The sequence below is a fragment of the Notolabrus celidotus genome, chromosome 4 (assembly GCF_009762535.1).
Source record: "Notolabrus celidotus isolate fNotCel1 chromosome 4, fNotCel1.pri, whole genome shotgun sequence".
Lineage (NCBI taxonomy): Eukaryota > Metazoa > Chordata > Actinopteri > Labriformes > Labridae > Notolabrus > Notolabrus celidotus.
This window is the reverse complement of record NC_048275.1, coordinates 20,644,939-20,662,376: the sequence shown is the minus strand read 5'-3', so window position 1 is coordinate 20,662,376 and position 17,438 is coordinate 20,644,939. Positions and strand designations below refer to the sequence as shown.

The window sequence follows — 17,438 nt, the reverse complement described above, 5'->3', positions numbered from 1 at the left end:
TGGAAGCATCCAGGTTCCTGTTTGTGGCAGGAGGAGGTTTTTTGGTGTCAGTAATGTGATTTTGGGTTGGCGGGATGTGGTTTGAGATGTGGAATCATGAGTGAAATGGATGAACCATGATATGGGGAATTACAAAAATTGTCACGGGTGATATTAAGTCTTGAGCGAGGAACAATCCTGTAGCAAGGTTGGAAACTGTTGCTTTTAGATTTGGGCAATGCTTTCATATCTGCTGTGCTGTAGGAGGTAAGAAATAAAAAATAAAAAATAAAAAACAAAAAACGTGTAGAGCATCATACCCGACATCCACTTACTTACTGTGAGCTCAACAGTGCCATACTAACAGTTAACCCTCTGCAAAACAATTGCATACACAGTGAGACTGAGGACCCTAAGTGAAGTGTAAAAAGCTCAGCTGGAGTTGCTTCACAGTCTTGGTTGAAATATTCATTACAATACGAATTGTTCGTTTTTTATGTTTTGATGCATCTCACAGCAAAATTCAGATTATTTTTATCATGAAAAGTTGATGTTCAAGCTCTTTATGTCAGATTAAAGCAATTCACTCAACAGCTATACTTGAATTATAAGGTGAGAATATTTCTGATGATTACTGAAGGAGGTAAATATGTGAAAACCGGTCTGCTCATGGGTTACTTGCGGTCTTAATCAGAATCAGAATCAGCTTTATTCGCCAAGTATGCTTGAACACACAAGGAATTTGACTTCAGTAAACTGTGCTCTCTTTGTACAAGGCAGAATAGGAATAAGAATAAGAACTACAATAAAAAATAAAATAAAAATATAATAACAATAACCTCAGCTATAAATACATAGAAACAACAAATAGGCTTGACTAATATGTACAGGCTAAAATAATATGATAAAGTGCAGTGGTGAGTTGCAGAGGAAGTTTTACATTATAAAATAGTAGTTAAATAGTACAAAAATAGAAATATGGAATTCTGCTTGGAGAATTGTTGCATTGTATATCTACATGTATATTTACAGAGAGTATTTATCTGACAGGTGTGACACTGTTATGGTTTAGTGTTCATCAGAGTGACAGCCTGGGGGAAGAAACTGTTCTTATGGCGGGTTGTTTTGGCGCACAGTGATCTGTAGCGCCTGCCCGAGGGGAGGAGTTTGAAGAATTTGTGTCCAGGGTGTGAGGGGTCAGCAGTGATGCTACCTGCCCGTTTCCTGGCCCGGGACCGGTACAAGTCCTGGATGGGGGGCAGGTCGACACCGATGATTTTTTCTGCAGTCCTTATAGTCCGCTGCAGTCTGTGTTTGTCTAGTTCGGTTGCAGAGCCAAACCAGACATCAACACTAATCAAGACGGACGTATGTAAAAAAAGTAACGTAGCATAGAAAACGATGAAATGACCGAAGAGTATAAAGGCCATTAAAACTACAGGCCTTTCAGAGTCATAAAAAAGATACAAGTGAAATGCCTTAAGTGGCAGCTTTGTCTCTCCCTCCGGGACACAACGCTTCAATGGAAACTTAACTGGCCTCGACCCAATGACATAAACCCACAACTCTGTGGAAAGAAAAGAGCTTCCGTGTCTTTCCAATCTCACTTTCATGGCTTCAAAGCAGTGTCAGAGAGTGTCAGATTTGAGGAGGTGTTGAATCTCATACTCTTTAAAACTTGTAATCCGCTCAAGGAGCCTACGGCATAAAAAAAAAAAAAGTACACGCACACACACGCACACACACACACGCACACATTGTGAAGCACACATAAACACAGACTCAATTCCATGACAATAGTGTCTACACTATGAAGTTAAAATACTTGCCATACATCCACCCTTAAACTCTCATGCACTAATTCTGAACAGGAGGCATACATTTTCTGACTCTGAGGCATTCAGTGGGTAAAAGTTCAACATACAGTTTAGTAACGCTCAATAATTTTTCAAGATGCGCACACACACTTGAAAAACAATAATACCTGCTCACATTAAAGAGGATAAAAGGTTATTACACTTAAGTGGCCTGTCCACAAATAAAAGCCCTCACCTGATTGGCTAAACTCCAACCACCAACATGCTCAATTATTTAATTGCACCTTCAATCAAAACAAGCAATTTGCTTAATCTAAATTTTCTATGTCCAACATCCTCACATTAGGAAAAGACAGAGCAGAAGAGACAGAGGGATGATCGCCCCGCGTCATCTAAACCATGAAATTATGCTTATATTTCAAACGTCGCCTGCACGAGAGCGGAGGAGAGGGAGCAAAGTCCAATCAAAAGTTCAATTATGTAAATGGAGATGTGGAGTGGATGGAACAATAGGGAAAGATGGAGGAGGGGGGGTAAAAAGGCTAGAACAGGAGGGGGGAGCGAATGTAGCGTGAAAAATAACACACATTAACATACAAAGGAAATATCGCATTACCGTTGTAATCACACAGAGGAGGGGCTCGCTCCAAAGAGAGCCGTGAGAGATGGAGTGTGTGTGTGTGTGCATGTAGATGCTGTTAGGTTAAGTCACGCTTTATTTTATGTGTGTGAACAGGTGGAGAATGGCAACTCGTTACACCTGAGAGCACACAGGGAGGTCGACTGCATAAGAGACAGCTACCTCTGTGCAAGGCACCCTGCTGTTTTGCCACCTAGTCAGATAAAGTGGGACTGAATGTTCTACGATTTTTTTAACTTATCTTTAGGCTGAGGCTTGGTGTAACATTACAAAGTAGGAAAATATGTAAATACATTCATTATGATGGTGTTGGGGGTTGCTAGTGATTCGCTCCGAAACAGATACGCTTCCCATCTAGCAGTGAACCGGCAGGCCAAGACAGAGGGCCTTGCAGCAGTTGGCTACTGAGATGTAAAATGCAAAAATCAGGGAAAAGCGGTTTCCTTTTCCAGGACCGTTTTGCTTCCAAGGCCTATTCTGCTCCAAAGGCATAACCATGCAAAGCAGCAAAATAAAACAGGCGAGGACAGAAAATGCTTTGAAATTGAAATAAAAACCATTCACTGAAAAACAGAAAACATCATGAAATAACACAGTTTGGAGGAGGAGGCAGACAAATGAGCGACTGTGCCAGCTTGCAGTGTGCCCACCCGCCCGCTTGCTCGCCTAACGTGTAACACAGGGGCATAATGCGGTGTAAGCGCTGGCTTTAGCTTGTCATGGAAACAGCAGTAGCATTACCCACACTCACGCCTCTGCAAATTAGCTTTGGCTGAGGGGAAAAAAAGAGACATGCAGGGTGGGTAGGTTTGGAATTCAGTGTGTGTCTGTGTGTGCGGTAAAGGGGTCGGTGGTATGGAAGCTGGGATCCGGTTAGGAACTACACAAGACAACATCACTGATGGCGCTTACGGTGAGAGCATCCCCATGTTAGTGTTAATGTGGTTTACTTAAATCCAACTTACAAACACATATCAGGCCCAGCCCTTCTGTCAAATGACAACCACCTTTTTCAGAACGTCCACTGTCACCAGTCCAGAACTCTGAGCCTGTTTTGCCCTCTTATCACTTTTTGCACCATCTGAACTCACTTTAATCTGCAGAAATAACTCAAATGCAGCACTGCTATTTCATGACATTTTAATGCCCTCACCTGACCCACCTCCAAACTACTGACTTCAAAGTCAACTGTAGTTCATTCAGTGGTGTTACAATCAATAAAACTTCCCTTTCGGACCAAACACTGCATCATGTTAACCACCTTTGTTAGCAGCTTCATACATATGTTTAGTTTTATGATTCTTCAATGCAGCACAAGTTGCAAGATGCAACATTACATACTATTGGCCCTTCAGATTAACTTCTCTTGAAATCATGTGTAAGCTTCTCTAAAGTGTAGAGTGTTTTGGGAGCACTGAAGCATAATAGTTATGTAACAAAATGCTGCTGGTTAGTGGTTGTCCATTGACCCTTGTTGCACCCTCCCTGCCTCCTCCCTCGCTTTACTTCCTGGAAACACTAAACCCCCCCCCCCCCCCCTCAAAAAAAATCATACTTTTAAACCTGTTTCGTTTTCAGGTGCCCCTAAAAAAATAGTCGGTTTTCTAAACTTGAACCTAAATCATAAACTTGCATAGATTCTATATTCACATGGAAAGTGAAATATTGTATTTTCTGTTTGTTTGGGTTTTTTGTAAAATTTTGATTATTTTGGTTTATAGCTCATGAAAATCAGAAAGGAATATCTCAAAATTATTTGATATTTCCTAAGATCAATCAAAAAAGGATTTTAAATACTGTCTGTAAATTTCCAGCTTCTGAAAATTTGTTCAGATGAAAGTAACCCAAACTAAGTATTAAGTGTGTTAATGAACAGAGGACTGTGGAGCACCAAGTCACAGTCCAGTTTGTTTTCTCCTCAGCCCAGGTAAGACGCTTCTGACTTTCTCTCTGTTTAAGGAGTGGCTTGTTATCAGAAATGTGACAGTTGTAGCCTCTTTCCTGAGGACGTCTGTGCATGGTAGCTCTTGATGCACTGACGTCGGCCTCAGTCCACTCCTCGTGAAGCTCTCCAAAGTTCTCAAATGCACTTCTTTGCGGTCATCCCTATTGCTTGTAATGACCTTCTGAGGGTGTCGATGATCGTCTTAAGGAGAACTAAGGAGTCAAAAGTCTTCTCCATGATTGTGGGAGCGTGTCATGAACTAGACTGAGAAACTTAGTCAGTAATTTACTCAACCTCAAAATGAAATATTTAAATATTTTGTGATGTTTTTTGAAGCTCTAGTCCATAATTATCAATATTAAATTATAAAAGTGCTTGAAACATTTGATTTCACATGAACTAAGAAGAGTATAAATTGCATTTTGATCTTCTTAAAAAACTAATTGAACTCTTTTACAATATTTAATTCTTTGAGCTGCACCTGTAGAATACTGAAATAGAATATTAAAGCCATCCCTCTCTTTGCTCCTCCTTCACCTCTTCATCTTCCTCAGATAAACAAATAAGCTTTGGGAGAAGGAGGAGAGGGGGGAGAGAAAGTGGGAGGAGGGGCTCTTATAAATCTATAACGTATTAATCTCCTTTAACTGCCATGTTCAACAAACAAATTAGTGGTGCAATGGATTCAGAGATCAGCAGCACCGATAAGGCTGCCATTTATCAATTAATCTAAGCCTGGGCAGGGAAAACTCATTACGGAGGCCACTTTAGGAATTATGTTCTGCAGGTAAAGAGGCTCACTTTGTGTGCGTGTATGGGTAGAAGACGTGTGTCTATAAGGGGGGTCTTGACACAGCAGTTGTGCAACCCCCCCCAACTACAGACTGCCATTGTCCAGTGCAGCGTGGGCTCCAAAGTGATGAGAGGGGTGATAGCACAGCCAATTAAAATGAACATAATTACAAAGTCACCCCTTTGACTCCTGATCAGAATACACATGCATCAACACACACACACACACACACACACACATACTGCAGCAAGAAGGGTGTGGTGGGGGAAATGCTACACACTGGCTAAGAAAAGGAAGGAAGAGTATGACAAGAGGAGGAGGACAGAGGAGGAGGACATTGAGGAAGGTAGTACAGAGCTGAAGGGAAGTTAAAGAACGTGAGCACCAGTGAGACATTTGTTTTCAAGTTTATCACTGATGATAGAAAGTAAGATTGTACAAGAAGTGCTGATCTAGTTGTTAAAACTGTCATCTGCATATCTGAGAAGATTACCACCAAGTCAGTAATCTCTGTACTGGTGGTGCAGAGGTCCGGGCTTTATATCAAGAAGCAACAAAACCTAGTTTGCAAATCATAATACTACTCCAATGCTGCACCATTTTCAATTACATGCTAACTTTTTTGACAGTTGGCAATGTCTGGAGGAAATTAAGTCTTTTTTCCAGGCACTATATTGTTGGAGTCACTTGGGACTAGTGGTGGATCAACAACGTGACCAGCCAGTGGATGGAGATTACAATTTCTACAACCTCTCTGTAGGAGCCATATGTGTGTGTTTATATGTGACGTGTTGCTAAGTGCTGTATATTGATGTGAGGGGGGTGTGTACACTCTGCTTGCACTTGAGTGGTGGGTACGTCACTGTGGGTTTGTGCGCAGTGGTTACAAGTAATTCCACACACCTGTAGTCTCGGTTTGTTAACGAGGAAGGGTGAGTCGGGAGTGACACTTTCTGTTGACTGCTATGTCTAACACCACATTAGTTTTGCCGTTCTGTACTTTAGCTTGTATTGTATGAAGAATCTGTTCAAGTTGCACATCGTTAGAAATAAAGAGTAGCAGTGGATGTGTGTTTCTGTGAGTGTGCGTCACTGGTATACTCCCGTGTTTAGCCTTTCCGCGGCTTGTCGGTTTGTGTTTGGTCAAATCACCAGTCAGCCGCAACACTGTCTGCAATTTTAGCCACAAATTAAAACACACACAAAAAAACAGTGGGTGAAAGTGAAGTGTGTGTGGTTGGATTTCTCATGTGCTGCAAGAGAAGTTAAGAAGGTTCTCTTCTGTATATTTTTGCTTTCTATCAAAGCACTTTGTAAACCCATGTTTTTAAAGGTACAGTATAATTAAATGTATCATTATTATTATTCTTATTCTTATTATTATCATCATTGTAAGAGAACTGGAACTTAGATCAGAATCTCCTCCAACAACATGTAGCAGCTATCCAACATTAGCCAAAAAACAGTCACCACTGCTGCATTCCAACTAAACATCAAACCAAGACAGTATTTTTGGGGTGTGCAAACCTGATGTTTGAACTGTATGTCCAGCTGCATTATGACCAACACATGATTGTATTATCAAACCATTCTGAAAACTACTCAAAGAGTGCTCAGTTAAAAGCCAAGGGAGTGATTCCACTCAATGATCTATGAGTTAAGCACTGAAAATGCCACTTAGTATTTCCTATAGCACCTTAGAGCACACACCTGCATAACATAACAGTCCAAAAGAGGGGGGTGCTGGAGGACTTTATACAGAGGCAATTAAAGCCTTATCATTTCTATACTCACTCACTCTCCTCTCCTCAAACACAGACACAGGTGCACATGTGTGCGCACACACATACACACATTTTGAAAGACAAATCACTCAGACTAATTCATAAGGTACTTCCAAGGTCCTTTTTAAATTATGGAGAACGGTTGGTTTAATTCAATTAAAATGTAGCAGGGTCCACTTAAGGATGACGGAAGGAAGGTATGGCATGACTAAGTGAGCGCGGCTTTCAAGAAAGTATGGGGGGTCTTAGACGTCCTGGGGCTTGAAGGAGTTTTCAAGTGCGCGGGCATCTATCTCCTCACCCGAAGCCCCCTTAAACCTCACCCCAAAACCCTGGATCATTCTGGGTTTAAGCCCACACACACCTGGAGGACTGGGGCAGATTAAGACCAGATTAAGATAAAGTTACCCCTTCTTCGGCCGCCATGTCATTCAAACCCCTGGCCTCTATGACCATTGGATAGAGGACACACAAGACAAAAAGGTTTGGTTCATTCATATATATACACACACACACAGGCACGCACACACAAAGGACTTTCTGGTCATCCTCATAAGCCCTATTAGCCTGCTATAGAGCCTCTCATAGCTGACATCAATCATGGAGGGATTAGTCAATTCCCTCTCCAAATGAGTGGCGAGGGAAACTTCCCTTCAACTCTAAAGCAGGTCTCTCTCTTTAAGAGATTACACAGCGATTTGTTTTCATTTTGTTCCATCTTCATCGTTTTCTGTTTGACTTGCTTTTCATTTCTCTCTCCCCTGCTCTGCGTCTCCCTCGTTCTCTCCTGCTTGCAGCTTGTGAGGTAATCCTTGGAAGATAAAACTAAGGAGGACTTACCAAAGGCAGATTACAAGCGGCGCTTTGCGGAAGGCCCTTTTACACCAGTCGGCGCGGGTATTGAGGAGAGCAAGCCCTTCGCAGTGCTTAACTTGTGAACTCGACATGCACCCAACAGAGGAAGAGGTGGAAAAATGATAGCCGCATTACAGTAACTGGATCAAAGTGTACACACACAAGATACACACAGCGCCCATGTTCCATCGTGGAGATTGTACATAAAACCGCCTTCAAATAGTCTCTGAATACAAGCAACATTTCAGTTTTTCTTCAACTTTCCAAAAGTCCAGCTATAAAACAATTTAAACATATAGGTATCATGACAACTTCTAACCCACAAACTGGCAACCCTACAACTGACCCCTACCCATCTTAACCCCTGTTATTTCATCCAAACATTCCCTTTCACTTTTCTGAAGATTGTTCAGTATTCCTAAACCCCTCCTCCAGACCTGATGACAGCGATGCCCTGCAGCCTGAAACGACAACAGGAAGCCCAGTGATCGGACCTAAACTTCACGTCAGGAGAAACTGGGTCTCCTCTCTCCCACAAGATCCAATGACAGAGCACTCAGAGACTAACTAAGAGTTGGGGAGGGGTCTACTCTGGGAAAAGGCAAGACTATAGAGAGGTACTGACTTAGCCTTACTCCTCTCAAGGATTATTCTCCTAATATTACACAGCTTATGGAGAGGGGGGGAGCAACAGTCTTCAATATCTCAGTCACAGAAATGGACTGCTTTGGTAGATAGTAAATGGACTGCACCTACAGTCATGGAAAAATGTATTAGACGACCCTAGTTTTCTTCCATTTCTTGTTAATATTAATGCCTGGAACAGCTAAAGGTACATTTGTTTGGACAAATATAATAACAACAAAATAGCTCATAAAAGTTTAATTTAAGAGCTGATATCGAGCCATGTTCCATGGTTTTATGATAATAACCAAAATCAATTAAGTTCTTACATCAATAGCTATGGCATTGTACTGCCAAAACAGTGCTTTTAAGGCACTCCATGTTTTCTTTTCTGTCTGTTTTAGTCACATGATACACACAGGAGTTAGTACTTGATTGCATAACCATTGTTTTTGATGACTGCAGCCATGCTCTCCACCAGCTTCTGACATTGTTCTGCTGTCACAGCAGCCCATTCCTGTTGCAAAGATTCAAACACATTTGCCCTGTTTTGGGGCTTGTGGTTCTCCATTTTGAGTTTGATGATTTTCCACAGGTTTTCAATTGGATTTAGATCTGGTGATTGAGCAGGCCATGGCATGGTTTGAATGTTCTGGTTCTCTATCCAGGCTTTAACTGACCTTGGCAAGGGGCATTGTCTTGTCAGAAAATCCAGTCATTCGAGGCAGGAAAGAGTTTTCCAGCTGATGGAAGAAGACTTTTTGCGAGACCTGGTTCATTCGCCCTTCACACAATCGCATTTGCCCTGTTCCACCCATACTGAAACAACCCCAGATCATCACGGATCCACCCCCAAGTTATACTGTAGTGGCAAGACAGTTCATGTGAGATGTATGAGATGATGTGCACCAATTGTTGTAAGGTTGTTTCTCCCTGTATGTATACTTGCACAGACTGTGGCAACAAATTTCCTTGCCAAGGACAATAAAGGTCTATCTTTATTACTTTAATACTTTTGTACATGCGATATTTGAGTGTTTTATTTTTAATTAATTTGCAAAAATTTCTACAAAACATTTTTCACTTTGCCATTATGGGGTATTGTGTGTAAAATGTTGAGGGGAAAAATTAATTTAATACATTTTGAAATAAGGCTGTAACATAACAAAATATAGAAAAAGTGAAGGGGTCTGAATACTTTCCGTACCCACTCCATTTCCATCTATCTATCTATCTATCTATCTATCTATCTATCTATCTATCTATCTATGGAACTCTACACTGAGTTTGATCACTGGGCTGCAAAGACACAATGATGCATTACATTGTAGTATAAAAAAACTTGGACTGGACTTAAAAACTGTTGAAATGCAAAATAACAGAATTTAAAACATGCGATTACAAATATGATTAATTGTGATAAACGATTCAAATTCTGCAAGTATTTACTATTTAAAAAGTTCATCATTTATTATTTGAAAGTGACATAAAATGTGTTTAACTAACCGTAAAACATGATGCCATAAGTCTTGCTGTCTTTATTTTCCCCATCTATAAGTCTTTGATGAAGGTAACGTAATGTATGTCAAAGTTATCAGAGAAGATAAAATAACTTCGGACCAAATATAATGATAACCAGCCGAGAGACCTTGATGAGGGCAAAGATCAGAAGACCAGAGATGACTGTCCTTGTCTCTTGGGCTCCCCTCTGTCCTCCAAAAACATCCGCAAGTCGTCACGACAACCTCAGTAACACTTCACAGCGTGGATGTGGTCCTCTCCTGCCGTGAACCCCGGTGAAAGCTAATTAAGAAATATCGCAGCCTTCTGCGAACTCAATTAAATAATGTTAATTTATTCTAATTTCAATTTGGAGGTAGTCTGAACCAAAGGAGGGGGCTGTGAAAACAAAGTCTGGGAGAGGAAGGAGAGCTCTGGCCTCTGCCTCCCCCTGGCACAGGAGCTCTCACAACCTGCAAAACTCGATTTAATTTGAACCCTTTGATTAACATAAGTAATCACACAAGCCCTTCAAGTGAAGAGGAAAAAGAAAACATACCTCTAGTGTTGGTTCACTTTCTCTCCTCTGGAAAGTCTAAGTGTGTTTAATAAGGAGAGGTAAAGGCCCCATGTTAGATAAGGACTATAATTCTTACCTTTTTATTGGAGCTTGAACTATTAGAGACACGTCAACTTTGGTGATATTAACAAAGATTGAATAAACGGGAGACCATGTATACAACAAAGTATAAATATACAACAAAGAAGACCATCTATGTTCTACAATAAAGCAATCAACTGTTTTATCGGTACCACTGTGTGTCGGAGTCTTAAAGTTTAATATGTCTTACTCTATTCTGTCTAAGATTCTCTGGAAAATATTAAGATAATACAGAAGTTTTTTGTTCAAACTTTTGTACAAAGACATGAACAAGCTCCTAACTTTTCTTTATATGAAAATAAGGCAAATAATTCATGAAGCGGAAACTTGATGAAAATCCAAAGATCAGAGAATCTAAGTGTAGAGCGGCCTGACTGTGGAAAAGAGATGGAGATGAAACAGAAAGGAGAGCAAGGGATCACTGAATTACTGGGAGGGGTGAAATCAGCCCCGGGGAAAAGAGATGGACTGAATCAGACCAGACAGAGCTCACAACCCGCCCAACAGGAACTCTGTCTGTTCATTTACATTAATCCCACAGATATTTCCATCCTTCAAGCCCCTTCACAGAAGCTAAACTTAAACTTGACGCCTTTGGGGATCTATATCTGCCAGACAGGACAATAGACAGACACACAGGCATAACACACATGAAGTGACTAATGAAAGGCTAAAGCCGTTGTCACACGTGAACTCTGGACAATCAGGAGACGGTCAGGCCAGGAATCATTCCAAACTTGCTCCTCTACACTTGTAACACACAGCTGGAGATTGTTTGCGTGAAATGCATTCACTACTGCAGGAGGAGGAGGAGATTATAATTTAGATTATAACTAGCTGTTATATGTTAAGTGAAGACATAACTCTAGAACTGTTTGTTGTTTTCTAGCTTTCTGTCTAAATGATGAGCCCAACATATAAACTTTGCTGACTCATTCCAACGTTATTGTCTGCTGACGGTACAGATACCATGTAAACACACAACCTCATACAGATGAGTAATGTCACATGTGCAGTGTGGGAGATTAGAAAAGTCCCTGTTGAACCGGCCCCAGCATTATTTAGAGATAGATCATTAGCTGTCGCTCTATAGATAATATAAAAGTCTGTTAACACTTAGCTGCAGGCTAACGTGAATAGGGATGCACGACACGATCCTGGTATCGTATATCGGGTAGATCTGACTCAAAAAGCTAGATCGGATATTGGTGACAAGGGGCCGATATATAGTGCCGATCCAAATGGCAGATCTACTCATCTCAGTTCTATGCCTTTCTGTGTTTACAACAGCCATGTGTGTCTCCTACTTCATCAGTGCCGGCCGGTCTGTGCATTTTTGCCCGGCAGAGCATGATGGAGGATAACTACAGAGGCTCTGCAGTTTAGGTGCATGTCACGCTTCTTTTGCAAACAACTCCGCCGGAAACTTGCAACATGTGCAGCTGTAATGTTTCGACGGATGGCAGTCACGCTGAAAAATATAATGGGAGCCCAAAGGAAGATGTTTACATCAGCTGTAGCTTACTGCAAAGAAGCAAGAAACCTTCTATTAATGGATTCAAAGTATGAAAAACTGAGAGGTTATTGGATTTAATTGTTCCGGATCCTTGAAATTAAGGGATTCCAGCCTCTGGTTTAGCACTTGGAACCCAGGTACAGTTTACCATCAAGTCAGAAAAGCCTGAAGTTGCCAAAACATGATTCTATCCTCACATTAAGGAATAGAGATTGCTAAATCAATACCAGGATCGGATCGGTTAGTATCAGTGTCGGCAGATACTCAAGCCCAGGTATCAATATCGGTATCGGGATGTGAAAGTAGGATCGGTGCATCCCTAAACGTGATCACCTCTACAAAGTTCATTATTCTAAACATGTTCTGTGGTGTGACTTGGGAACTGGGATAGCACTACAGATATATCTCACAGGATTGTGGTGTTTTTGCAGCTTCAATGTGGAGTCATGTTTTTTTTTCCTTTGGAAATGCTCACTGCCTTTTACTTCAGAATTCTCCTCCTGCTCCAAGCTGCTCTCCTCTCTGCATGTTGCAACATAAACATATGACAATTGACTTTTCTTTCTTTACAGCAAAAGTTTTCACGACAGCCAAAAACTGCAGTCTAAAACATCAGGACAAGAGCCTACAGAGAGACTATCTCCTGTTGTTTGATAGAAGCTGACAAGAGAGCCAAACAGTAGGAACAAGTAAAAAAGCATCCAAGGCAGACAATACATTTACATTTACATTTACTTTCATATAAAGAAGGAACCCTAATGCTTGGGACCTCCTCAGGCTCTGCATATGCAGTATTCCACATATTTTACTAAATGTATTTGTGCTGTTCAGTATTGCCTCTTTCCTTCTCTGTACTATCACACATGAATGAGCATGTGATTTTCTGGCCGAAATCCAGCACTTTCTGCTCTTGTTAAAGCTAAATGTAAATCCATCCATATGTGTAATATCTGTGTATGGAGTAAGTGTGTGCACACCATATGTCCTGTAGATGTCCTGATTTTTCACAGGCTGTCATTGAAGTGGAAGGTTTTAATGCAATGACACGAGGATGGATAAAGTTTAATGCTAAAGCTGCAAGACGGTTTAAATGAGTGAAAATATGATTCCTTTCATTTGCAGCAGGTATTGTCATTTCTTACATCATCTTTTCCTCATCAGCCATTTTCCTTTCCCTGGCCTACATATATCTTCTCCTCTGCTGCATTGACTGAAACACTAATGGTACCTCTGTCTTGAATAAATGTGTCAAATGTAAACAGTATACAAGACATGCTAATCTCTTTTGGTTAGCAAAGACAAGATTTTGCTTCACAAAACAGACATTACATTGTGGGACATTACTTACCCTCCAGGGCAAGCTGTAAATTAATAACTGAGTATGGTTGCTTTCTATGTATCAATTTCTATTCACATTCTGAGATTAGACCTATTTGTCTGCCTGTGTGCGTTTATCTTTGCTCCTACACACAAGCTAACCCTCATGAATAGTTGGTAAAAATGAATACAAATGGAGGCTACACACCTTTAATTCTGTTAAATGTAAAAGGTAGAGGTAAGCTGCTTTTTGGGGTAAGGTTATAACTACCCCTGTGCACGTAAGGCTATAAGAAGAAACCACACGTACATGTATGTAAGCACAAGCATACATCTATACTCTGCACACGTTCACAGTGTGAAGATGTGTTGGTTCCTTCTTGGCCTCTCATAGTGGGAATGTCTCCTCTTAATCCTCTCTGACTTCATACATTCAAAGGTCATCTCACAGCCTACACATGGCTGAGGTGTGTGTGTGTGTGTGTGTGTGTGTGTGTGTGTGTGTGTGTGTGTGTGTGTGTGTGTGTGTGTGTGTGTGTGTGTGTGTGTGTGTGCGTGTGTGCGTGTGTGTGTGTGTGTGCGTCATACTGCTTGGTGTGAATAAGAAAAAGAAACCTATTCACACTAGCTGTATATGTCAACAAACCCTGTAGGCCTATCCGTGTTTACTGTGAACATCCTATCTATCTCTCTCTCTCTACCATTCCCTGCCATCGTCCTTCTCTTCCCCTCACTGCTCTCTTCTCCTCTGCCCTTCACTCTCTCTTCCACCTATTCCCCACATCTCCTGCTCTTCAATCCTCACTCACTATTCAATCTTTGAATCCCTCTATACCTCCGTAGCAAGCTCCAGAGGCAGGGGCATCTTTTGGCAAAGTGTGGCCCACCACAGGCCACTGGCTTCGGGTAATTAAAGTGGTTTAGGCCCCCTCACCCACGGTCACAGGCAACTGCAGCTGGGTGATAAAGGCACTGTGCCATAATTACATGGACGGCCAGCATCACCGCCCAGCTACACTAAAACAGTCAGCAGGCCAGCTGCATGGGGAGGAGGGACCTGTGTGTGTGCGTGTGTGCAAGTAACTGTATAGAGTGCGTCTGCGTGTGTGTGTGTGTTTTTGCGCACACACACACACACACACACATAGGGGGTCAAAAACCCCTTGTGATCGCTCTGCTGTAGTTAAGCCCCCTGTGTTTAAGCCCCACATAGGCTCATTGAGCCCCCACACAAACACACACACACATTTTTTTAACTCCCACCCAACCCTACACCCCCAGCCAATCATTCCCCACCAGTGGTCTGACTCCTGCAGAGAGTGTGTGTGACCATCAGCCATTTAATTAGACCCAGCCATGATTTACCTAATTTAAATAAATAAATAAACATACGAAAACACCCCAATAAACAAATACCTATATTCAAATGAGGAGCTGTGGAGTTTCATGAGCATAAAGAATGGGCCAGGAGATGGGATTGTGCAGGCGGAAAAAAAGCTAATGTAAGGACCACTGGATGTGGACACACAAGCACAAGCACACACTCACACACAAACGCACACACAAAGTACTTCACCCCCTTGGTTATAATAACACATGCTAAAAAGACTAAGTCAGTGTGAAGAAAGTGGGAATATTATTGACAAGAGTTGTAGAATCCTATACTAGTTTTATTCTTCATTTATACTTTTTATACATTTATACTTCAACATATCATTTTCTATTTCTGACATAAATCATAATTTGTCATTTTTAGACTAAATGTTATTCATGCATTGTTCTTCAAAAGCTGCTGTGTTTTGAGATTTTCAATAGCTGCTTAGGGAACCAATTTTATTTCCTCTAACATACAGTCCATTAAGCAAAATACTTCTGAGACAGCTGGACTGTAGACTGCATGAAAGAACTTGTTCAAATTGATATTTTGTTATCACATGCATCTCTGTCATGGGGATAAATGTAGTTACAAGAGTACAACACTGAAGTGAAGCCTTGTTACCTTTGGGGAAGAGGAGGCCAGCTCTCTCCCCATCACTACTGCGACTGGACTGGGCCCGACTGGCTGGGTTCTCTCCCTGGCGGGGCCCAAGCTGGGCTTGGGAGCTGGCAGACTAGGGCCAGGGCCAGGGCCAGGGCCAGGGCCAGGGCCAGGGCTAGAACTGGGGGGCGGAGGAGCCCTCCTCTTTTGGATGCTGGCCACATCCAGGGAGGGGCTGCCAGCAGGGGGTTGCGTGGGGCTCGATGTCCTTGGCTCGTAGAATGGATTGGACCTGAAAAAGGAGGGAAAGAGAGCCAGCAATTGAGTGATAGAAGAAGAAAAAAGGTATTATGCATGAAATGGTAGGGGCCCATTGGGGTTAACGCCAATTTGACAGTAGTGTAGTCACATAAGTAAATATGTAGTGTAGTGCAAAGTTGCTGGTGTTTTCAAATTTGATGTTTTTTTGACCTGAGACTCATTTACACAGAAAGCCCCGATTTTGGATGAATACATGATTGCTCACTCAAATACGAGCAAACAGCACCGGCGTACAAATAGACTTCTTGTTCTGCGGAGTATTTTGAGGTGCAATTAACTCTTTGCACTGTTTTGTGTATCATACAGTATATTTTTGTCTCTTTTCACAATACCGTGCAAACCTTTTATGAATCAGGCTCTTAGTTGAAATGTGTGCATTGAAATCGTAAAGTATCAAGTCATGGCTGATAGAGATTGTAAACACCAGACAAAAACATTGTTACTCCAATTGGCTGCTGTTTAGTTAAACATTAGGAAATTGCTAAGTGGTAATGAGAGTTTGGTGCAATACAATGACACACACACAAATTGCTATGTAATAGAAGACGCAGGTGCACCGAGGTCAGGTCTGTGTGACCTCATATCCTTACTGCCCAATGTGGACTACTGACAGACGGACAGGCAGGCGCGCAAAATCACTGAAACACACACACACTCAGGCACTCTTACACACATACCACAGTGTTATCAATATACAGGCATGCTTGTGGCACTGAAAGCAGGGGCATGGCCTTGAAACATTCACTCAACATGCAACAACCATTCTTAACAAACAAGAGAACTAGAGTGAGAGAGAGAGACATAGAGAGAGAGAGAGATTAGGGATGAGAGTGAAAAAGAGAAAAGCTGATTGACCAGCTATCTGTCTGAAAGAGAAGGTTAGAGCTACTCGGTGTCCGTCTGACTGCAGAGCAAAACAGCAAGGAGGGAAAAAAGAAAGATAGTGAAGAAAAGAAAAGCCAGGCAGGCCTTTAGAGCAGCTTCAACAGACCAGCACTGGCTAAAAGACATGTGAAAGGGCTCCAGTCAAAACACAGTGCTGCCCTCTTGAACTTTATATTCTGCAGAGAGCTGCTCCTGGTGTACGAGACAGAGCAGAAGAACCATGGCAGTTAATAACCTGTTTGTCTTTAGCCTTCCAAAAGGGCTGACACGTATGGCTGACTGATTCACTCATCGGCTAAAACCTACAAGTTTACATTTAAAAATTAGGCACTCATCTGCATAGGTCACCCACAATCAGTTAAAAAAAACATGCCAATATTCAACTTTTACATGTTCAGATAAGCTTAATAATACTTTTTTTTGTTATGGTATGTACTGGATATGTGAAATTTTAAAGAAGGATGAGGTCAATATATGTGGCTATAAACAAAAGTATCTTTGCAGCTCTCTTTTGTTGTTCTAAAATGATCCACACCTGCAAATGATAAGAACAAATCACAAACTTCCCATACCACTTCTACCATTGCTCTAATATCACTGTAACTGATTTAAGGATGTGTTTTCAATGAGGTTAAAATTCAGCCTTACGTTTCTTAATAATGTGTCTTTTATCACTTCAACTTATTTTCTTACTCTAAAGTTTAAGAGGGTGGAAAGGAGGGAGAGTGTAGTGAAACGGTGAGGATGTGGGTTAGGAAAGCAGGGAAAGAGGGACTGAACAACAGAGGAGGAAGACGAGATTCAAAAATGCAGTGAAACAACA

General features: G+C 41.5%; 1 protein-coding gene across 6 annotated transcripts in view; it reads right to left on the bottom strand.

Moving 5' to 3' along the window:
- The window catches only part of ehbp1 (EH domain binding protein 1), a 169,927-nt gene that overhangs the window by 88,650 nt on the left and 63,839 nt on the right, over positions 1–17,438 (bottom strand). For all 6 annotated transcript variants that reach the window (XM_034681770.1, XM_034681772.1, XM_034681771.1 and 3 more), the window contains one exon: positions 15,431–15,701. In XM_034681770.1, the coding sequence (XP_034537661.1) occupies positions 15,431–15,701 (271 nt within the window). The remainder of the gene's footprint in view (positions 1–15,430; positions 15,702–17,438) is intronic.